The 25076-nt window shown below is 39.0% G+C and overlaps 1 protein-coding gene across 1 annotated transcript in view; it reads right to left on the reverse strand.

Moving 5' to 3' along the window:
• The window catches only part of ptprn2 (protein tyrosine phosphatase receptor type N2), a 189365-nt gene that overhangs the window by 96886 nt on the left and 67403 nt on the right, over positions 1-25076 (reverse strand). Inside the window, exon 11 of the mRNA XM_058781550.1 lies at positions 23756-23835. Within this exon, the coding sequence (XP_058637533.1) occupies positions 23756-23835 (80 nt within the window). The remainder of the gene's footprint in view (positions 1-23755; positions 23836-25076) is intronic.

Here is a 25076-nt window from a genome sequence, read left to right on the forward strand (position 1 = left end):
TGTCGCAACTCGCCCGCCACCTCCTCCTCTGGAGTCAGAAGCATCTGAGGTCCCTTCGTGCCATCCACATCCCAGGAGTATTCAATCAGGCGGCCGACGAGCTGTCTCGAGCGGCACTTCCTGGGGAGTGGAGACTCCATCCCCAGGCGGTCCAGCTGTCGGTTTGGAGTTGCTCAGGTAGACCTGTTCGCGTCTCCAGAAACCACCCACTGCCAGTGGTTCTATTCCCTGTCCGAGGCAACGCTCGGCACGGATGCACTGGCACACAGCTGGCCCCTGGGCCTGCGCAAATATCGTTCCCCAGTGAGCCTGCTAGCACAGACACTGTGCAAGATCAGGGAGGACGAGGAGCAGGTCTTGTTAGTGGCTCCATATTGGCCCAACAGGACCTGGTTCCCGGAACTCATGCTCCTCGCGACAGCCCCTCCTGGCCGATTCCTCTGAGGAAGGATCTGCTTTCTCAGAGACGGGCACCCTCTGGCACCAGCGTCCAGACTTGTGGAAACTCCATGTGTGGTCCCTGGACGGGACGCGGAGGTTCTAGGTGATCTGCCCCAGGAGGTAGCTCTCACTATTGCTTCAGCACGAGCACCGTCCACAAGACGGGCCTATGCGCTGAAGTGGAACCTGTTCGTCGAATGGTGTTCCTCTCACCGTGAGGACCCCGGAGATGTTCGATCAGAGCCGTGCTTTCCTTTTTGCAACAAGGGTTGGAGCGTGGGTTGTCCCCTCCACCCTTAAGGTTTATGTTGCTGCTATTTCCGCTCAACACGACCCGTGGGGGAGGTCGGTGGGAAGCACGATCTGGTTATCAGGTTTCTTAGGGGCCAGGAGGTTAAACCCGCCTAGGCCTCCTCCCTACCCTCTTGGGATTTGGCATTGGTGCTAAGAGCCCTAAAACTGCCCCTTCGAGCCTTTGCAGTCAGTTGAGTTGAAGTTTCTCTATGAAAACCCTGCTCCTGACTGCGTTGGCCTCGATCAAGAGGGTGGGGACCTGCAGGCATTTTCGGTCGACGAATCGTGCCTTGAGTTTGGGCCGGCTGACTCCAGTGCAACACTGAGGCCCCGGCCCGGCTATGTGCCCAAGGTTCCTACCACTCCTTCAGGGACCAGGTAGTGAACCTGCAAGCGCTGCCCCTGGAGGAGGCAGACCCAGCCCTAGCTTTGCTCTGTCCTGTACGCGCACTGCGACAGTGCGTGGATAGAACTCAGAGCTTCAGGACCTCAGAACAGCTCTTTGTCTGTTACGGAGGACAGCAGAAGGGAAGGCTGTCTCCAAGCAGAGGATGGCCCACTGGATAGTGGATGCCATCACCTTGGCCTATGAAGCACAAGGTGTGCCCTACCCGCTCAGGTTGCGTGCTCACTCCACTAGGGGTGTCGCATCGTCCTGGGCGCTGGCTCGTGGTGCCTCGCTAGCAGACATCTGTAGAGCTGCGGGTTGGGCGACTCTAACACGTTCGCTAGGTTTTATAGCCTGCGTGTCGAACCGGTTTCCTCCTGTGTTCTCACCTCAAACGGGTAGTGGCATTGAGAGGCCCGGCTCAGAGTCGGCTTGCGGCGTTCTTCGCCTAATTCTCCAGAGAGTTCCTTAACCAGGCAAACCCTGTCGAGTCCTCCAGCACTCCGGCGTCCGGACGTGGCGGGCGTCCGCGCCAGGCCTTTCAGCCAATGAATTCTTGAAATCTGATGTGAGGCTAGTGCCCATATGAGAGACCCTGCCGGGATCCCATATGTGTATTCCACGGTATGCTTATTAGAGCCGTGTTTCCCCTGGCAGACCAGCCTGTGCCATCTCCGAGACTTCCATGTGCAATAGGGCCCTACGGGGTTACTTCACATGCCTAAATGCCACTTAACCCCCTCTAGGAGGAGGTGTCTCCGCAGTGTGCCTCTTCCAAACAGAAGGGCATGCTTCCCAGTGTTTCCAAGTCCTACTGTCTGGGTTGTCCAAGGAACAACAGTAGTTGACCTTCTCTGTGTAGAGCCCGGTCCTATCGTCTGCCTTATAGGAAGGATCAAGAGGTCTACACAGGGCACTGGAAGGGGCAGCTCCTGTGGCGTTTTGGTAGGGATCCCAATTCGTCGGTCATCCGACGTGACTCGGAGTGACCGACTGAAAGGGAACGTCTCGGTTACGTATGTAACCCTCGTTCCCTGAAGAAGGGAACGGAGACGTCACGTCCCGTCGCCACAGTTTGCTGTACCACCGCTGAGCGGCCGGCTCCTCAGCGAAAGCATGAATTAATGCGGTGCACCCGCTGCCTCTTATACTCACGCTGTGATCAGCGGCAGCTGGATGCAATGATCGCATGCCAATGTCCATTGGCTCGTTTAGTTACACTCGAAGTGGATTGGTCTCTCTGGCGAGATCCCAATTCGTCGGTCATCCGACGTGACGTCTCCGTTCTCTTCTTCAGGGAACGAGGGTTACATACGTAACCGAGACGTTGTTTTGTAATCAAATCATTACCCTTTATATCATAATCAGATCAAATCATGAGAACACACCTGTAACGCACAGAAAAATAATACATAAAAAAATCCAGGTTTCTGAACCTAATCGAATCTTAAGATGCCTAAAGATTCCAACAGAAAATAAAATGTTCAAGGAAAATAGTTTCTACATATAAACTATGCAACCTTTCCACTGGATTTCATGTTAGAAAAAAAAACAATGCATTGGTTTGTGTAATTGTGATAACACTTAATGGAATGAAAAAAGACTTGAAGAAGGACTGATAATTATTGGGTGTGGATATGACAGTTGTAAAATGTCCCTTTATAAGGTAGGCTTACTGCCCTGTTAGAAGTTACTAGTAGAAATGGTGACCAGTGACTCTATCTAAAATATCAACTGAACTAAAAGAATGAGAACTATACTGCAAAATGCATCTAAATTTATAGCAAAAGGTGACATTTGTCACATAAAACCTCTATAACCATTATAAAACAGCTTTATTTCACATACTGTATGATAATCACACAAAAAAAACTTTTACCCTTTCATGGGTAAAATCTTTTTAAATGTTTGTGTTTACCTTTGCTTAGTCTCTGTAGAGCGTTGTGTATTCTCTCTCTCTTTGACAGCCTGTCTCATTTGTCACTTTCCTTAATCTCTCACACTTGCCAACACTTTCGTCTTCATCAAGCCCAAATCACTTGATATTATTCATGCTTGTTTTCCACAAATACCTCGCTGGGGGAATTAGCAAACAAAAACAGTGCCCACATTCTCCTAATCCCCGTCTACGGGCAAAGCCTCCACCAATACACTAGAGCTCAGGCCGGCTGTCGAACTGGCTGCCACTGTTTTGAAGTTCCTCTCCACAAATCTGTGTTGACACAGTGAGCGCTTACCGCCTTGCCACCTTGCCCAGACTGGGGACCGCCTCTTCTGGACCACCACGGTTTGAGAGATATCAATGAGCTTGCGTAAAACACATGGTACAAGAAGGTAGAACGTTTTGAATCAGCTGTGTAGGACTGCTATATATGTCTGAGATCATGAAAAACAATGGATTCCTATTGACCTATTCACACTAGGCATGAAAGTCTCCCATATTAGTAGTGCTAATGCTATTTTGTAGTAGAAGACGGTCCTGAAGTACCTTATACCTGGTGTTTTTGTTGTGTTCAGTTACTGAATATGTTAAATGAATATCATTGTACCTTATTTAAAATAACTGTTTAGTTCAGAATGTGGTTGAGAACTACACTTGGTAAAATTTATGTGCAAATATACAAAGACACAGGACAGGTGTAGATGCTCTCAGGAAAAAAACGATTTTGTATGTAAAAGTGCAGAACAGAGACAATGTACTACACAATTAAGAAAATGCATTAAAATGTTGAATTAATCTCACACATTAATATGTCTTTATTGACAGGCCTATTAGAGTCAAGAAGTTCAAGACAGAGTTTTCAACTTTCTTGCTTGCTCTGTGTGGTTTCTCAAACAGCACCACCTGTTGTACAGGAGTGAATTTTAGTTTCATGTTGGCCAGTGACTATTTATTTCAGCCTTGGTGTAAACACACCTTCGGTCAACGATTTATGCCGCATTTGGTGTGAACAGGCCATGACACAGAAAAGATCACATAGCTGATAAAATCTTTCTCTCCTTCACTTCACTTCTCCGTTTCAAAGCCGGATAAAGCTCCATGCACAAAAAACCCAAGCCCTAATCGAGATGCCATACAGTATGCCCAGAGTACGGCACGTCCTGACATTGCTGTAATCACGGCCCAAATTTCACACTCTTTCAAACTCAGGATTTTTACTGTGAGAAAAGCCTAGACACATATCCAAGCGCACAGAGGACAGCATGCTACCTAATCAAAGGCTTGCATAATGTCTCAAAATCACCGCCAGTGTGATTACATGATAGCACAGAGCTATAGTCTAGAAAACGACAACTCAGCCAGACACAGGTTCAAATTAACAAGATGGAGCTGATGGTGAAAAAAAAAAAAATGCAAGGTTCATATAAACTGGCTCATATTTTCATCTGTAATAACAGGTTATGGAAGGGTTTTCTTTTATATTTCATGTTTTTGTAATCTCTATCTAAACTCAAGTACTGACACTGATTATTTGCAAAATATAATGCTATAATGCAGTCCAACTGATCCCTATGGAAAAGGATTAGGGCCATAATAAAAATAATAATAAAATAATAAAAAAATAAAATCATCTCGAGATTAAAGTTGCTAAATTTTGAGAAAAAAACTCGTTAAATTTCGAGAAAAAAGTCAAAATAAAATGTTGAGAATAAACTCATTAAATTACAAGAAAAAAGTAATTAAATTTCGAGAAAAAAGTCAAGTATAAACACACTCGTGTCATGTTCATTTAATCTCGTTGGACAGTAGTCTCAGCCTCAGATGTCACGCCCACGGAACGTTGGCTGAACGTCTGATGCATATGGCACACTTATCTAGAAACACTTCAGGAGTTTCGAAGTCGTCTTCGGATTGGTTGAATTATACAGGATTTCTGGGAGATGTGTGTGTCGCATTCTTTAACGTTCAGCAATGTCAGGACATGCCGTACTCTGGGCATACTCTATGGCATCTCGATTAGGGCTTGGGTTTTTTGTGCATGGAGGAAAAAAAAATGCTGTGGCGCCAAACCCTCTCACGAAAGAAGAAAGCCGTCGTGTTTACAACTGATGATGAGCGCTTGTCAGGATCAACTAAACACTGAATTTTCAAAAGTATGTGAAAAATTTAAAGTTTGCGGCATAGAATTTTTTAAATATGTCCAAGAGTTTTACATACCGGTCTGTTATTGTGGCGAAATTTCCACACCCCTAAAAAAAAAAGAAACGTGATTGGTTGCTTTACCAGTCAGTCATATGGCCTCTTGGGCGGGCCTTGGCCATTCAAAGCGGCCAAAGTTCCCAGACCTTCAGCCGTCAGTCTGAAGGTCTGGCTACGCGAGACTAGTTGGACAGTTTTATTCAGGGTTCAGCATCTGCAGTGGGGTGGGTAGGAGAGTAATGCACTGGGGAGTAGCGTATGATACGATCGACTGGGTTCAAGTCCGTATTTTGCCAAACTCGCTTTTCTTCCTTTTCTCATCACATATCACATCGGAAAAGTGGAAATCAATTGCTTAACAAGCGTTTAATATTAATATATTAATTACGGGTAGGCAGGCTATAGGGAGGGCTTTGTTAATACATAATAATGTATTAACCTACCTATTTAATACATTATTATTAAATACTCGTTAAGCAATTGATTTCCTCTTTTCTGATGTGATGTGATGAGAAAAGGAAGAAAAGCGAGTTTGGCAAAATATGGACTCGAACCCAGTCGATCGTATCATACAAAGATGCCGTGACACCAAACCCCCTCACGAAAGAAGAAAGCCATCGTGTTTACAACTGTGACGACAAACGCTTATCAGGATCAAATAAACGCTGGATTTTCAAAAGTATGTGAAATATTTAAAGTTCACGTCATAGAATCTTTAAAATACGTCCGAGAGTCCGGTCTGTTATTGTGGCAACATTTCCACGCCCCGAAACGTGACGCTGAACGAAACGAACTGTGATTGGTTGTTTGACATGTCAGTCAAACGGCCTCATGGGCGGCCCTTGGCCAATGAAAGCTACCATAGATTCCAGACCTTCAGCCGTCAGTCTGAAGGTCTGGCTACGTGAGACTATTCCCCTGTGCATTACTCTCCAACCCACCCCACTGCAGACGCTGAATAACACTGTCCAATGAGGTAAAATGAAGTTAAGTTAAGTTAGTGACATATTGTCAAGTATGGTGACCCATACTCGAAATTGGTGCTCTGCATTTAACCCATCCAAGTGCACACACACAGCAGTGAGTAGTGAACAAATGCACACACACACACACACACACACACACACACACACAGTGAACACACACCCAGAGCAGTGGGCAACTATTGCTCCAGTGCCCAGGGAGCAATTAGGGGTTCAGTGCCTTGCTCAAGGGCACCTTAATCATGGTATCGAAGGTGGAGAGAGTGCTGTTCATTCACAATCCCCACCTTCAATTCCTGCCGGCGCGAGAATTGAACCGGCAACCTTCAGGTTACAAGCCCGACTCCCTAACCATTAGTTGTGTGTGTTTATTCTCGACTTTTTTCTCAAAATTTAAAGACTTTTTTTCTCGTAATTTAATGAGTTTATTCTAAATATTTTATTTAGACTTTTTTCTCGAAATTTAATGAGTTTCTTTCTCGAATTTTAACGAGTTTTTACTCGTAATTTAATGAGTTTATTCTTTACATTTTATCTCGACTTTTTTCTTGCAATTTAACGATTTTTTTTCTCATAATTTAACAAATTTAATCTCAACCTTTTATCTCAACTTTTTTCTTGAAATTTAACGAGATTTTTCTCATAATTTAACAAATTTAATCTCAACCTTTTATCTCAACTTTTTTCTTGAAATTTAACGAGATTTTTCTCGAAATTTAACGACTTTAATCTCGAGATGGTTTTATTTTTTTATTATTGCTTGGTCCTAATCCTCTTCTGTAGATCCCAAACCATGTATTCATTACTGTTTAAAAGTTTGGGGTCAATAAGATTTAAAAAAAAAAAAAAAAAATTAACACTTTTATTCAGAATATTAAATTGATCCAAAATGACAATAAAGACTTTAACATTAATTCAAAAGATTTCTACTTCAATTAAATGTTTTTTGTAAAAATTATGTTTCATGGTTTCAAACAAAAAGCAGCACAGTCATTTTCAACATTGATAATACTAAGAAATGTTTCTTAAGAATCAAATCAACATATTAGAATAATTTCTGAAGGATCATGTGACTTTCAAGGTTGGAGTAACGATGCTGAAAATTCAGCTTAACCATCAAAGGATTAAAGTATACTAAAACCGAAAACGGCTGCTTTTTAATATTTAACATCTGTAATAATATTTTGCAATATTACAGTTTTACTGTATTTGTAGCTTTGGTGAGCATAGGAGACTTCTTTCAACAACATTAAAAAAATCTTATTAACTCCAAACTTTTCAATGGTAGTATACATACAGTGAGGAAAATAAGTATTTGAACACCCTGCTATTTTGCAAGTTCTCCCACTTAGAAATCATGGAGGGGTCTGAAATTGTCATCGAGGTGCATGTCCACTGTGAGAGACATAATCTAAAAAAAAAATCCAGAAATCACAATGTATGATTTTTAACTATTTATTTGTATGATACAGCTGCAAATAAGTATTTGAACACCTGAGAAAATCAGTGTTAATATTTGGTACAGTAGCCTTTGTTTGCAATTACAGAGGTCAAACGTTTCCTGTAGTTTTTCACCAGGTTTGCACACACTGCAGGAGGGATTTTGGCCCACTCCTCCACACAGATCTTCTCTAGATCAGTCAGGTTTCTGGCCTGTCGCTGAGAAACACGGAGTTTGAGCTCCCTCAAAGATTCTCTATTGGGTTTAGGTCTGGAGACTGGCTAGGCCACGCCAGAACCTTGATATGCTTCTTACAGAGCCACTCCTTGGTTATCCTGGCTGTGTGCTTGGTCATTGTCATGTTGGAAGACCCAGCCTCGACCCATCTTCAATGCTCTAACTGAGGGAAGGAGGTTGTTCCCCAAAATCTCGCAATACATGGCCCCGGTCATCCTCTCCTTAATACAGTGCAGTCGCCCTGTCCCATGTGCAGAAAAACACCCCAAAGCATGATGCTACCACCCCATGCTTCACAGTAGGGATGGTGTTCTTGGGATGGAACTCATCATTCTTCTTCCTCCAAACACGTTTAGTGGAATTATGACCAAAAGTTCTATTTTGGTCTCATCTGACCACATGACTTTCTCCCATGACTCCTCTGGATCATCCAAATGGTCATTGGCAAACTTAAGTTGGGCCTGGACATGTGCTGGTTTAAGCAGGGGAACCTTCCGTGCCATGCATGATTTCAAACCATGGCGTCTTAGTGTATTACCAACAGTAACCTTGGAAGCGGTGGTCCCAGCTCTTTTCAGGTCATTGACCAGCTCCTCCCGTGTAGTTCTGGGCTGATTTCTCACCTTTCTTAGGATCATTGAGACCCCACGAGGTGAGATCTTGCATGGAGCCCCAGTCCGAGGGAGACTGACAGTCATGTTTAGCTTCTTCCATTTTCTAATGATTGCTCCAACAGTGGACCTTTTTCACCAAGCTGCTTGGCAATTTCCCGTAGCCCTTTCCAGCCTTGTGGAGGTGTACAATTTTGTCTCTAGTGTCTTTGGACAGCTCTTTGGTCTTGGCCATGTTAGTAGTTGGATTCTTACTGATTGTATGGGGTGGACAGGTGTCTTTATGCAGCTAACGACCTCAAACAGGTGCATCTAATTTAGGATAATAAATGGAGTGGAGGTGGACATTTTAAAGGCAGACTAACAGGTCTTTGAGGGTCAGAATTCTAGCTGATAGACAGGTGTTCAAATACTTATTTGCAGCTGTATCATACAAATAAATAGTTAAAAAATCATACATTGTGATTTCTGGATTTTTTTTTTTTAGATTATGTCTCTCACAGTGGACATGCACCTACGATGACAATTTCAGACCCCTCCATAATTTCTAAGTGGGAGAACTTGCAAAATAGCAGGGTGTTCAAATACTTATTTTCCTCACTGTACATACAATATAAGAACAGTAGCATAGAAATTAACCTCACTAAAAACACTCTATTCACCCATCAAATTCAAGAGTCAAAAAAAGAAAAAGAAAAAAAGTAGGTGCCCAAAGTGCCGTTTGATTGACAGGTGATATCCAGGTGAAGCTGAGACTCTGCCTTGCCCATTAAGGATGAAAATGTCCTCTACTGCTCTACCACAGATACATTCACATAAAAAATATAGACATATGGATCCACAAATCTAAACAGGATCAATTCATGCCTTTTTAAAATTTCTAGTATATTTTGAAAGCCTTATCACTCTCTGTTCCTCTGTCTTACTCTCACCCACAGCCTGTTAAGGAAGAGGAGATAGGGGAAATTTTTGATCACAAGTGCGCTCAACCAAGGAGGGCAGTCAAGGATGAGAAGGAGAAAGGGGTGGGAGGCGAATAAGGGGAACAGAGACACACGGAGTGTGAGAAAGCAGGGGAGGAGGGAATTAGAGAAAGGGAAGATGAGAGATAGAGGGAAAATTAAGAAGGGCAGGAATTAACTAAACTCACAGAGGCGGCAGTGGGCTAAAACGAGGGTGTCATTCTATATCAGACATTTTGTTTTGAAGACAAATGTGTAATGTGCTTTCAAATGTGTAAAAAAGCTACGAAAATATGAGCATAAGCCAGTCAACACCAAACAACACTTGTGATTCAGTCCCTATTTAATGAGGACGTGAAGAGACATTAAATGACTGCATCTTACCAAGTGTGCATACTCCCTGACGGCCAGTGTAACGATGGCAAAATCTGTGTTCATTTATTAAAAGTCAATAATTGCGCATGATCATCCATTATGGTGACTTATATTAGTTAGCATGCCTTGATGGTTGTTAAACAACACCAGACGTGTGAGGTTTATTAATACTTAAACTTCACTCAAAGATGAAAATTCTGTCATCATTTACATGCCCTCAAGATGTTCCCAACTTTTCTCAATTACTTTCTTCTGTTGAACACAAAAGAAGATATTTTGAAGAATGTTGGTAATCAAACAGTTTACTGTTGGCTTCCACAGTATGGAAAAAAAAACTGGAAGTCAATAGCTACCATCAAGTGTTTGCTTAACTTTTATTTTGCTCAACAGATATCGTTAGCCAGCTATGTTCCGTCGTTACCAAAATAGTTCAACGATTCGGTGTTTCCCAAAACCATAGTTCAAACAAACATTCACAATCAGCATCGCAAACTTACATGGTTGGAACTACAACTTTGGTTAGAAGCATAGTTTCCTGTTAGTAAGACATATGGGCTTAAATAAATTATGCTCTTGGGAACAATAAGCAAGCTAACATGCAGTATCGTCCATTCTAAATATAAATGCATTTTAATGTATGTATTTTTGTGCATCCTCAATAAGCACAGTTTTTGAAGAGTGTGCAAGGGAATCCCAGAGTATGACGTAAGAGGGAAGCTGCGATGAATCAAACATCAAATAAACCAAAATGACATGGAACAAAAAATAGTAAATTAGACATCAGGTGCCATGTTCAATACAGCAGCATCTTAAAGATGTCTAATCAGTTACAACCCGAATTCCAGAAATGTTGGGACGTTTTTTTAAATTTGAATAAAATGAAAACTAAAAGACTTTCAAATCACATGAGCCAATATTTTTTTCACAATAGAACATAGATAACATAACAAATGTTTAAGCTGAGAAAGTTTACAATTTTATGCACAAAATGAGCTCATTTCAAATTTGATGCCTGCTACAGGTCTCAAAATAGTTGGGACGGGGGCATGTTTAACATGGTGTAGCATCTCCTCTTCTTTTCAAAACAGTTTGAAGACGTCTTGGCATCGAGGTTATGAGTTTCTAGAGTCTTGGTGTTGGAATTTGGTCCCATTCTTGCCTGATATAGGTTCCCAGCTGCTGAAGAGTTTGTGGTCGTCTTTGACATATTTTTCGTTTAATGATGCGCCAAATGTTCTCTATAGGTGAAAGATCTGGACTGATATGTTTGACTCCGTGCCATTTTTTCAGGAATGACTTTTGGGACTTCACCTTGTCCGTCCAACAAAGATGATTACTGTTAGCTGCTCTCACAGCAGCAAAAAAATTGCTAGTCAACCGTTGAAACCTTCTCACACAATGGACAGACGAACCAGGACTGTGTTGAACATTATCTCGATGGAACGCTCAACTTCTCGTATACATGGATCTAATGTGAAAACTGTAAATTCATGGCATTCAGCTTTTAATGTTGTGTCATGTTATTTATTTATCTATAAATATTAATTAATTAATTTTTATTTATTATTATTTTTTTTTTAAAGTCTACCAGGGGGTGGGTTCTAAATTTGTACAGCTTTAGTATTTTTTTTAATACTACTGTTCCCTGAAGAAAATTCAATAAACAGTTGTTAATAAAAAGAAAGATCTGGACTGCAGGCAGGCCAATTCAGCACCTGGACTCTTCTACGAAGCCATGCTGTTGTAATAGCTGCAGTATGTGGTTTTGCATTATCCTGCTGAAATACAGGTCATCTGGAGGGGAGCATATGTTGCTCTAAAACCTTTATATACCTTTCAGCATTCATAGTGCCTTCCAAAACATGCAAGCTGCCCATACCGTATGCACTTATGCACCCCCATACCATCAGAGATGCTGGCTTTTGAACTGAACGCTTATAACACGCTGGAAGGTTTCCCTCCTCTTTAGCCCGGAGGACACCGCGTCCGTGATTTCCAACAAGAATGTCAAATTTGGACTGACCATAGAACACTTTTCCACTTTGAAGCAGTCCATTTTAAATGAGCATTGGCGCACAGGACACAACAACGTTTCTGTACCATGTTCACATATGGCTTCTTTTTTGCATGATAGAGCTTTAGTTGGCATCTGCAGATGGCACGACGGATTGTGTTTACCGACAGTGGTTTCTGGAAATATTCCTGGGCCCATTTAGTAACGTCAATGACAGAATCATGCCGATGAGTGATGTAGTGTCATCTGAGGGCCCGAAGACCACGGGCATCCAACAAAGGTCTTCGGCCTTGACCCTTACGCACAGAGATTTCTCCAGTTTCTCTGAATCTTTTGATGATGTTATGCACTGTAGATGATGAGATTTGCAAAGCCTTTGCAATTTGACGTTGAGGAACGTTGTTTTTAAAGTATTCTACAATCTTTTTACGCACTCTTTCACAGATTGGAGAGCCTCTGCCCATCTTTACTTCTGAGAGACTCTGCCTCTCTAAGACATCCCTTTTATAGCTAATCATGTTACAGACCTGATGTCAATTAACTTAATTAGTTGCTAGATGTTCTCCCAGCTGAATCTTTTCAAAATGTCTTGCTTTTTCAGCCCTTTGTTGCCCCCGTGCCAACTTTTTTGAGACCTGTAGCAGGCATCAAATTTTAAATGAGCTCATTTAGTGGATAAAAATGTAAACTTTCTCAGTTTAAACATTTATGTTCTCAATGTTCTATTGTGAATAAAATATTGGCCTCATGTGATTTGAAAGTCTTTTAGTTTTCATTTTATTCAAATTTCAGAAACGTCCCAACATTTCCGGAATTTGGGTTGTAAATAGCAGGAGTTATTACTCTACCACAAGCATATGACATCATTAACAATGGACCTATATCGTTGAACTAATGTTGAACTAATGTGGTTCAAACGATGGAGATGCAACCGTGTTCGGGAAACGGTTGTGGCTATCGTACTAAGGTGCTTAATCAGCGAGTTATGTCGTTGTATGGGAAATGCACCCCAGGTTTGAAACAACTTAAGTGTGAGTAAATGATGACAATTTTCATCTTTGGGTAAATATTCCTTTAATACTTGAAGAAAGGTATCTGTTAAAGGGGTCATGAACTGCCTTTGTTTTTTATTTCGTACTGTTCTCTGAGGTCCACTTATAAAGTTATCAAGATTTTTACATCATAAAACATCAATTATTTATTTTCTGTCCTGTTTTGACCCACCTTATCAGAACGCTCTGTTTGAATAGGCATGGTGGATTGTAGACTCAGAAGTAAGCACCCACTGCTATGATTGGATAACATGTTTGACAGCCTACATCCTTCATAGGTGGACGCCGCTGTGATTTAGGTTAAAAAAGCATAAATACTCAGAACATTTCAAATGATCTGTAATAACAGACAAAGCAATAGTGACCATGTAATAAAAACACACACTTGTGTGTTGCAATATTACTGTTAGATCCAATATAGCCGGCACAGTATCGTCTTTTAGTTTCAATATTTCTGATAATCATCAAATTGTGCCTTGTTAGTAAATTAATCTGCAGTAAAACGAAGTGAAAAAGTTAAAAGTGTTTGCCTATCTTGTCATTTACCTACTACATGCGCGAATCGGTGGGCGGGGCTAAACAGACAGCGATGTAGAAGCAGGCGGGGTTTAGCCACACTATTACATCATAGAGTGGTATATTCCACAAGCTGTCATTTTGGAAGACTGCCTTCAGTATAAACTGTTTTTAGACTGGTGATAAAGTTTTGAGTTCTGAAACTTACAGGATGTCTTCATAGTACAGTGACCTCTTACATGTCAAAAGATCAAGGTAATGTTGATTTCTCAGTTCATGACCCCTTCAATGCTCCCATTCCTTTCAATGGCACCACAGGAAAACTATGACATTATTTTAATGGACCGATAGAAAAGTAAGAACACACACAGTCTCAAAACTTTCACTCTGGTTAGCATGACCCAGCTAAATGCTGTCAATAGATACCACAACAACACCACTTTCTCCACTGATGTCCACAGAAGTTTTTTAAAACAACATATAAATCTCAAATATTTTATTATATAATAGTAGATATTTGCTCATTTTAGAGGGCTCTAAAAGGCATGAGATGCTTGAACACGCTACAAATGGAATATGTTTCTACTTCAGCTGCACTTCACATAACAGCACAAACCATGAACTCTTAATATCAACGATCTGTATTAAATGGTCTGTGAAACGGACAATTAAATAAACAGCTAAGTCAATCAAAATCCTTAAGGAAATGCTACTGGATTGTCAAACGCTGATGAGATATGAATTATTGTACACTTGTGCTGAAAATTCATACAGCCCTCATAAAGGATCATTGAGAAGATACAGTCTCACACACACACACACACACACACACACACACACACACACATAAGAATCTCATTGCACACACACACACACTCAAATATATTTCACATCCAATTGGTGGCAAAGAGTGAGTCAGGTATATGTAAGCCATTACTTTAGCTGGAGAGGCCAGGGTAATTATGGCTGGCATTTTGACAAGTGTTTGGTGGAGTGAAGGTCAACTGTGTCTGCGTGGGAGATCTATGCTAATCTGCCCAGCTGGAGCGCAGACGAGCAGCCCCTGCACCGCACCACTGCAATTACAGAGAGAGAAAGAGAGATAGATAGAGCAAGAGAGAAAGGGATGAGTGGGTGAGGAAGTAAACACGGCAAAGATGTCAGAGATGTGGACGGATGTGAAGAAATGTCAGCGGGAAAATAAAGACAACATGAGATTGAGGGAGTACAAATCAGATGAAGTAACCAGACTCTTAAACAGAAGCCGGCTCAGTTTAACTTCCTCAAAGCGAACCGAAGGGCAAAGGAGAGGAAGATAAAGAGAGGAATAAATGAGGCTGTCGCAAACTGTCACTCTGACCTATGTTAAAGTTGAGAGCATGACCATTATTGTTCCAGAAGGTCATGACCTATGACACGATAGCAATTCAGGTCACGATTCCTCTTACTCTGTGTAACCTTCAGTATATTTTTCCTATTTTGGCACACTGGTCAGCTTTTCTTTGTTTTCTCTTTTTATCGGTTTACATGAACTGCTATCCCTTTCTCTTTCTTAATTTCTGCTGTGGTATCAGGTGTAGATGGCCTTGACAGTTGCTCTGATTGTTTTCCTGGTGGGACGTGACTATGAGGGTTCCATGTTCCATCTGCCCTAACCTGTCCAGACTCTGACCCATCCGGGGTTCTCACGGCCTGGGCACAACACCAGGGTCAACCCCTTGGAGACCCCCAAGATCTCCCCCGCAAATATGAAAGGCTAGACAAAGAGCGGTCATCTCTATCCTGACACACCCTGATAAAAATGTTTAAAAAGATAAAAAATGATGCATATGTGTGTATATATATATATATATATATATATATATATACAGTATATATATATGCACACACACAGACAACTGGCAAACAAGCCAATGTTAATCTAAAATTTGCGATATTAATCGCAGAAATATATATTCTCAAATTAGGGGTGTCCCCGACTAAGGATTTTCATAGTGGAATCGGAATTTTCGAATCATGCCGATAGTCGACTGATAGTCAAATCATATATTTGGGTGCGCGGCAAAATACATTACCAAGAATCAAGTCAGACATTCGACAGTCATAAATACACAGGGAAAATGTGTAATGGACACCTCGTAAATAATGTTTTATGTTTTGATTAAAAGATAGTTAACATTAAACGTCAGCGAAACCCTTAAGAATTCACAACATTTTTTTTTACAATAGTGCTCTCATTATAATGTTCGTAGTTGATCGTAGTTATAACGTTCTGCATTTCTGTTTTGAGCTGCGTGCACTGAAGATGACCAGTAGAATGAAGCAGCAGGTTTTTAATCAATGGGATTTAACTCATTTAACTCACATAGAATATGCTTCGTTATTTATATAACAATGTTAATATTACCACTTATAGGCTATCTGCACAAAATAATAATAATAATAATAATAATAATAATAATAATAATAATACCTTTTATTTATAGGCACCTTTCAAGACACTCAAGGACACCGTACAGTAAAATACAAAACATAAAACACAAGCATTATAAAATTTAACACATTAAACAAGCAAATCATTAAAAGCTATTCTAAACAAATACGTTTTTATCTGAACTTTAAAATGGGAAAATGCCCCGAATGCACATGACCACGTCTGCGTGGCTCTGAATTAACTCCATTTGTGGACACGTTCTTCACGCAATAACATGCAGAAACACAACTAAACACAAAAAAAATCACAGCATTTTATTATAATAGTGTTCTCACTATAATGCTATATACAATATTGACAGTGCCAGTCATCGTTATTAATATTCTGCATTGTTGTCCTGCTCGCACCGCGCGCTGAAGAGATAATCGCCATACTACAATGAAGCGCTTTACTGTAGCGTAACTCAACCAAAGGCATCTTATACGAGATATACACGATACAAATGAACCAACTGAAACGTTTTGAAATCACTTATACCTTACCTGATTGGAAAAAAAAACTAAGTCTTCCACTGTGCCCATGTCAATTTGAGTCTTGTTAAAGATTTAAATCCCTGCCGCCAAGATGCTCCTCTGTCGGTCATGGATTAGAAAGCAAAACTTAAATCTGTAAGGGAAGTTGGATTTATTCACACACCTTAAAATATTTATTTAAAGCTTCTTTCTTTTAAGATTCTTATTTACAGCATTATCACAATAGGCTGTACATTAACTTATTGGGAGAAAACCGGTAGTTCGATGTGAAATCAGACACTGAGCACCCCTGTATAGCCAAAATGGCATGATCATAACACCCCGCGAATATTCGTCTGAGAGATTGGGAGTCGAATCAGGCTCCTCGAATCGAAGCATCGAATTGTCAACTATTTGGGGACACCCCTATCTCAAATATAACATATTTATTTTATATACAAAGAAACTAACTGCTTTTGTGCCATCATTTCTGAGTAAACATGTAATTTTATTTGTGTTTTAAAATATAAGATTACTAGAAATAATGATCATTTGGATCAAATTCAGATTAAATTAATATCAAATTGATAAAATATTATTAAAACGTCATGAATATAGGCCTATACTGATATGCCCACCATATGGCACATTCCTAAAATCTACAAAACCAGAATATGCCTCACATTAAAATATCCCTGTGCTTGCTTTGTCATATATAGCAACTACACTGATACACTGAGACTGAAGCAGAGTTTCTCCAGAAGAGCACATCCACTCTACAAAAATACTGCCTCACCCAGCACACTAACATACCTCCCACACAAACATTCCACTTTAAAGTGGCTGAAGCACAATGCATTGTTTTATCAAAAAAGCCTTTGCTCCTCTATCACAGGAAAATCTACACTGTCGCACGTTCCCTTTCAGCATATGAATTTAGATGAGACCATTTTCTCTCGTGATTGATATGCAGCATTATGAGTTTAATATCGTCTGATCAGAGCATCATAAAAAATGCACCAGTGTACAACAGACTTTAATGAAATCTCAGCCAAAAGACAAATGATGATGCAGAATGCCCCTTCTTGAAAATGTAACTTGCAGTTCTCTTGAGAGCATTTTTCAGAATGTCATAACAAATGAACAGAATATATATGTATGTGTGTGTGTGTGTGTGTGTGTGTGTGTGTGTGTGTGTGTGTGATGTTTGTGAATATGCAAGGTTGCAGTCATCCTGTTGGAACATCTGTGGCCGAATGCCACAAAAAGGAGGCAGGCAAACAAACAAAAAAGTAAACTAAACTAAACAGAACAACAAAAGAAAAGGTCATTTTTAATCATTTTTTTTTTTTTAAAGTTGTCATTAATTTAAAATACTAAATCAAATATTCTAAGTAAATGCATGCATTTTGATAGTTTAGTTATTTAATTAATAATCAAAGACAAATCAAATAACCAGTCAAAGAAACACACATGAATCATTCTATGTAATTTTATGCATGACATATATTTTTTCCTATATTTTTAATTAGAAAGGATTTCATATTAGCAATATTCTATGAATTCGTATTGAATGATTCAAAAAGCCTTTAAGTTGATGAATAATGAATAAAGATTTTTTTAAATGTAATTAATTGAGTCATTAATGATAATCTTCATGAATTAAGCAATTATTAAGTAATTATTAAGCTAAATAATAAAAACACCAGCAACCTTCTGTCTTAATTCTCAGGGGGGGCATTTTACCCCAAGGAAAAAAATTAAATAAATATTATTACTCAGATAACTCAGATTACTCAAAATAAAAGCAAATATAAATAATATATATATATATATATATATATATATATATATTTTTTTTTTATAAGCAAATATAAATAATAAATATAAATGCTTCATAAAATAAAATTCACAGATCACTACACAAAACATTAGATCATTTAACCTCTGTACACCTGCAATAAATCTTCTAAATGTTGATGTTTAGATGAGAATTAGTGCCATCTATGGTCAAGAGGAAAGGTCAGGGGGCTTTAACATTACACAAGAGGACAGAGCAAATACACACACACAAACACACACGACAAAGTATAAAGACAAAATAAGCCACATAAATTAACTAGGGGACTGCAAAAGGTGAGGAGGAGCAGAAGTGGGAGACAAGCAGAAATGAAATGTGACAGGCAGATAGGAGGAAGAAAACATGTTAGAAAGAGAGAAAAGACAGAGCGACTGAGAGATGAAGAGAGAGATGACACATTGTAAGATTACACTGTGCAGTTTAGGGTGCCATTTCATCAACACTATGGATGAATCAATGGCCCGATAAATGATTGTGAAGGACACACACACACACACACACACACACACACACAGAGAGAGAGAGAGAGAGAGAGAGATAAAGCAGAGGGTTCATCTTTTGTTTTGAGACCAAGCAGGGATTACCATATCCAGTCTTTTGTCCAAAGCTTTCTTTCCAGATGAATAGAGTACAACAGCAGATTCCTCAATCCTAATGAATGTACCCCAGACCCCCCATAAAGTCCTTCAGTTAGTTGCTGTGTTGCAAGCAGCTTGAAAGACTTGAGCACAGCTTTGCATCAGAATACCAAATCTCTGCCCATATACATAGACCCTACAGGATACAAGCCGACCCATCTATACTGCTGCTCCTCCACTAGAAATAACTTGGCAGGAAGTGATTATTTTTTGTCAGAGAAAATTAATGGTTACATGTTTGTGAAGCCATGGTTACAGAAATGAGGTGTCTTGAACCACTCTGACATACAGTACACTTCAAAACGACTTTTGAAAGAGTGCACTGCATCAAAGGAATAAGAGCAACACTTTACCATATCTACATGCTATAAAGCATTAAAAATATTGTGCATATATACACACTTCATTGGTTTATAAATGCATTTGATCCAGCAATATTTCTTCCTGACAACATTTTAAATATTGCTTAGTGCAGCAATAAAGGCATGCACATTTGCAATAGTTTTTATTTATATATTTGAGGAATTTTGAGGATGGCCAACCTTTAGGATAAATGAGTGATTGACTTATATGGCTTTGATTTAGAATAGACTTTTTTTAAACGAATCATTTACAACTAAAATTATAAATTATTTACTCTTTGTATATGCATTCTGATATATTAATACTGTATGAACAAATGCTTGATGATTAAATAACAATTAAAGGAGACCTATTATGCCCCTTTTTACAATATGTAATATAAGTATCAGGTGTCCCCAGAATGTGTTAGTGAGGTTTCAGCTCAAAATACCCTACCCCACAGATCATTTAATATATCATTTTGAAAATGCCTATTTTGAGTGGAAGCAGGAACAGGCTGCATATTCGTGCATGTCTCTTTAAATGCAAATGAGCTGCTGCTCCACCGCCCCCTTTTCCAGAATAGGACTGTGCCTTTACAGCTCATACCTCAGATACTTTGCTTTGATTATCATGTCTATCGCACTGAAATCACGTGTTTTAAACCATATTAATTTAAAATCCTGATTTATGGTTTTTTGAGTACTAAACTTTACTCTTTCAAGTCTTATTGCACTTAAACTGTCAAACAAAAGTAAAATCACAATGGTGATGCTGTGGGTGGGAACTTGCAGATTAAGGGGCGGTAATATTATAATAAGATCTCCTTTCTACGTCATGGGGGGAGCAAAATCTGAGCAGCTCGTTTTTTCACAAGCTTGCAGAGAAAGGCTTACCAAAAAAAAATTTACTGGGCTGTTCTTTTTCACGTTTTCTGGGTTATTAGATGCACTGGGGACTCAATTTTAGCACTTAACTAATTTTTTGTTAAAGGTTCATATGTCACCTTTAACTAAAAATGGCAAATCCTCTATAAATAGGTGTAGTCTTTAACCATAACAGAGTGCAAAGTTGGAGTATATGACTAGCTACAATTCATAATCATTAAGGTACGTATTAATGTATGAACATTTATTGGAAGCAAATCATCTTGTAAAAAAGTGACATGAACTGCTGCCGTGAAGTCTGTAAGGATACAAACACCTTCCTCTTCAGACAATCACTCATCAGTCAGATTTATATCTCATCATTTCATCATCTAAGATTTTTCAATAACTGCTGTGATATTTTAGTTGTTTATTCTTTTCATCTTACATTATTAAATTCAGACAGCCACACTTTATTGACCAAGAATGGGAAATACAGGAATTAAATGTAAGTTGACACATTTGTATGACATACAACAACAACAACAAAGACAAAACACATGGGAGCTACTGTCATAGACCGATGCTTGTGGCAGAACCAAAGGAATACTACTAGATTAGTGGAACACGTTCATTTCAGACCCTGTGAAACCATTCTCCATTTTGTGTGTCTGAATAGAGGGGGGTTATATACAAAGGAAGAATCCTGCCTAACATGCTGATCTAATGTTCTCTAATGTGCTTAGGTCAACAGTACATGTGGTTTTAGTGTCATTTGGAACTACAAAACAGCTCCTTACATGCACAAAAGACTAATGCCTTTCAGTGCATCTAAGCTAGTGGCCAATTATGCCACATACAGACAGTATAATACAGTTTTTGGAGAATATTTAACAAGGCGCAAAATCAATTCATTCAAGCAACTGTATAATAAAAGTTTCTAATATCCTTTGAATACTGCAGTTAAATAAGCGAGTCAGTTTTTGTGGTTTTAAACATAAAAGCATTGCTCCTGGAATGATTCGGGCAAAGCCAAGATTTGGATTGTGGACATATAAACACACATTAACAGTTACAACCTAAACATAATCCTCAATATTCCACCATATTTCCACACAACACAAATACTTTGAAGTTGCTTAAATACAGGGTTTACTCAATACTCAGGGGTGTATGTGATGTCAAAGGCACAAAAACTGGAATAAATGATTAGGTGCGATCAGTGGTGTGTATACAGCAGTAATAAAGTGTGAGGAGAGATCCTCTCTGTTTAAATAAAGTAATAAATTGGTATTCAGGCACCAGGGTTTTCATAATTTATCTGCCGTGTGAGAGCGGCTGATCATGTTGACTTAACATTTTGTCTGACATTTGGGTCTGACGAGCCCAGCCATTAACTCTCTCAACATGCTACAAGAGACTCTCAAAGGGAGGAGAGACTGGAGATATACACACTCACGTACACGCACGTACACAAATAAAAGTCGAAATTCACACCACAGCAATTGGACAAAATTGGGGCGCATTTCCTTGGATGCCAAGGCTTTAATGCACAAGCTTTAACATGCTCAAACACATTTTCTCACACAGCATCAAGCAGAACCGGGTTGAGAAGGACGACATGTCCAAAGACTTCAACAACAAGCCACAAATACACTCATGCATTGTTCATAGAATTGAATAAAGTGCATTTGCTACTGAGGTCAAAACACTGATAATCAAATCAAATAAAATCAAAATTTTCATTAAATGCACTTCATGTACTGGCTTGTTGGCTGCATATCATTATTTCAATGAGCGCTAGTGAAAATTATTTGAAGCGGGAGATATAAACAACGAGAAATTTCAGCACATACCCATAGTACTTTATTTTTAAAAACAATTGGGTATTTCAGGTCCAGTTTGTGAAATATTTTCCCTTGTGTATCTCGTCTTATCTGTCAGGAAGTACAGACGGGCATGGGACAAATTCACACGAATCTGTTTTCCCTAGAAGTAATTATGATGGATCAAGGGAATACAGACCTTATAATATCAGATTCCTTTTGTTTTTCCCTTTCATTCTTTGACCTTCCTTTTGTGCATTAATGATCAAATATGAAATCCTGAGTGTTAAATGTTAAAACAGTGACTGAAAAGGGGAAGCAGGACTGCAGTCTATTCTTTTCCAGTTTATGAATTTGATCAATTCCTGACAGCAATGTTGAATTTTCAATCAAATGGCATGGTCAGTATCATGCTGTATTGGCCAGCGTTGTGCAGCATTCAGAATTGAATTAAAAGTGCTATTCAAATATCATTTAAATTGAGGTAACAATCAGGACACATAACTGCAATTCAAATTCAATGAATTTGAATTAAAATGTAATAATAAAATCTGTACATTTTACCTCAGAATAGATAAAAACTTTCCATGTTGGCTTGAAAAATCCTTGTCTTTAAGTTTAAAGGCTTTATAGGCCTTACAAACAGTCAGACAAACAGATCACTATGTCAGCTATAGAAATTTGTACTTTATTTACATACAGTATACACTACCGTTCAAAATTCTTTACATTTTAAAAAAAATAATTATCTTATGTTTATCAAGGTTGCATGTATTTCATCACAAAATACAGTAAAAGAGTAATACTGTGAAATGTAATTGCAATTTAAAATAATGTTTTTACATTTTAATTGTAAAATATAAGTCACTCTAGTTATCAGTGTCACATGATCCTTTAGAAATCATTCTATTATTCTGATTTGCTGCTTAAGAAACATTTCTTATTATTATCAATGTTGAAAACAGCTTTTTGTGGAAATGGCAAAACAATTTCAGGATTCTTTGATGAATAGAAAGTTTTTTTAAAAACTGCGCTTATTTGAAACAAAACTTTTGTAACAATCTAAAAGTGTTTAATGCAACTTTGCTCAATATAAAAGTTTTAATTTGGTTAATTTTGAAAAGGTGGGGGGAGAAACATACTGGACACAAACAATTGGAATTAACTAAATTCCTAAAACAAAGTGGAATTATAGTAACTAAATAATAACTAAATAATAACTAAAGCAAAGTATACTCATCAGTATTTCCAATTCAAATTCCTCTGGGTGGGACCAATTCGTCAAATCAGAATTCAATTAGTCAAATTTGAATTTTGTCCAACCATGGTATTGATCAATACCTAACAATTATACTGTATATAGTACCATGAACCACAAAGAAAGATGTATCCCTCCTATTACACCCTAAAACAACCACAAACTTGAATTAAAAATAGGAATAATTTGCAGTGCCCATTATAAAAGAAAACACTTGTGCAAAGCACCAGCAGACAAAAGAGTATTGAAACTAAAACAGTACAGTGCATTCACTTGTGCTTATCACATATCAGTGATTTCACAATAGACCATATTTGATATCTGTTTTGTTTGATTTCTTGCTTTTCCATGTGTAAATTTGTGTGTGCACATATGTATTGTTTGTAAAAAGGGGGTTTAAACCTTGAAAATAACTAATGCTGCAATCAAGGTCGTGGCACTATGAGAGGATTCTTCCCCAATGTGTCAGGAGATGATCAGAATAGCAACTAGAATGCAGTAGCGGAACGAGTGGTGTGTGTGTGTGTGTGTGTGTGTGTGTGCACGTGTATGTTTGTGTGTACCTGCCACTCTGGCTAGCTGGGCCGTGCTGATGTTTCGAGCATTGGAGTGCAGTCGAAAGGTTACTGCCGGACCCAGAACCCTGAGAGACACAGAGAAGAAAAAGAGAGAGGAAGAGACAGAGCGAGAACGAGACAATAAGGAGAAAACAAGAAAGAGAAGAGAAAGATTAAGAGAATGCCAGTATGCAGTGAGTGTGATGAGCAAAACTGTTGCAGCTGTGAGTCATGAACATAATCTTTTATCATTTAAAAAATACATTGTTGCAGACACAGTCAACTGCAGTACCACAACACCGCAGTTAAAACAGCAGATCACTAGGGAATATTGCGTTTTGGTTAATTTTCTTACGACAGATCTGTGCCGTTAGCTTCCTTCTTTGCTTTTGACATAAATTGACAAGTTCTTCCTCCATGAAATAAATCCTCACGGGAAACCTGATGTTCTTAAGAGTCGTCTAAAATGTTTAGTGGATCAACACCATTCAGCAAACAGGTCTAAATGGAAAAGTAAAAAAGTAAAAGAAATCATTCTTTTAAAAAAACGCTCACAGACTCAATACATTGGATTTGAATCTCTTTGCAGTATTTGAATTGGTGATCCAGAAATGTTGTGCAAATGCATGATGGCATTTCGTACAAATGGCATTTGTGATTGAGCCAAACAGCTGTCTGGGTGAGATCCCAGCAGCAATCCTCATTCATTTATCTATTCTAACAGAGAATCCTGTGAAGTATAATATTTCATGGTGAATTGTTCCTTTAAAGGGAATGGAAATTATTTTAAAAAATGCTAAATATATTCAAAAATGACACAGTTAAAACAAACCGTCACACATCCCCACACAAACAGAAAAACAGACTCAGGCAAAGGAAAAGAAGGATCTGCAAACTGGCACGCCACCATGACACCAACACAGACCCGCAGATGAGCTACTGTTCAACATTTCTGTTTACTGGTTAAAGATGACTAAAGCAGTGAATGGGATGGTTAGTTTACAAACATGCAGTTGTCCGACCAGGGATCTTCCCGGTTCCTGATTCTGAGGCAGATGCATTTATCTGGGACGCAGCACTGAAGCTACTCCCGCTGCGGATCAGGGTGAAGTAAGGGTCACAAATAGAGAAAAAAAAATGGGATAGAAAAAGAGAAGAGGGAAGAAAATAAAAGAGAAAGAGAGAGGTGGAAGACTGGAGGAATGAATCTGTCACCAGAACAAAATCCCATTCACACGTCAGCAGGTGGCAAGAACAAGTCCAAGGTAACCTCTCATCCTCAGTAGAATTAACACATACAGACTCCCAGATATCTGCTGGAAAATAA

This window comes from Onychostoma macrolepis, chromosome 07 (genome assembly GCF_012432095.1).
Source record: "Onychostoma macrolepis isolate SWU-2019 chromosome 07, ASM1243209v1, whole genome shotgun sequence".
Taxonomy (NCBI): domain Eukaryota; kingdom Metazoa; phylum Chordata; class Actinopteri; order Cypriniformes; family Cyprinidae; genus Onychostoma; species Onychostoma macrolepis.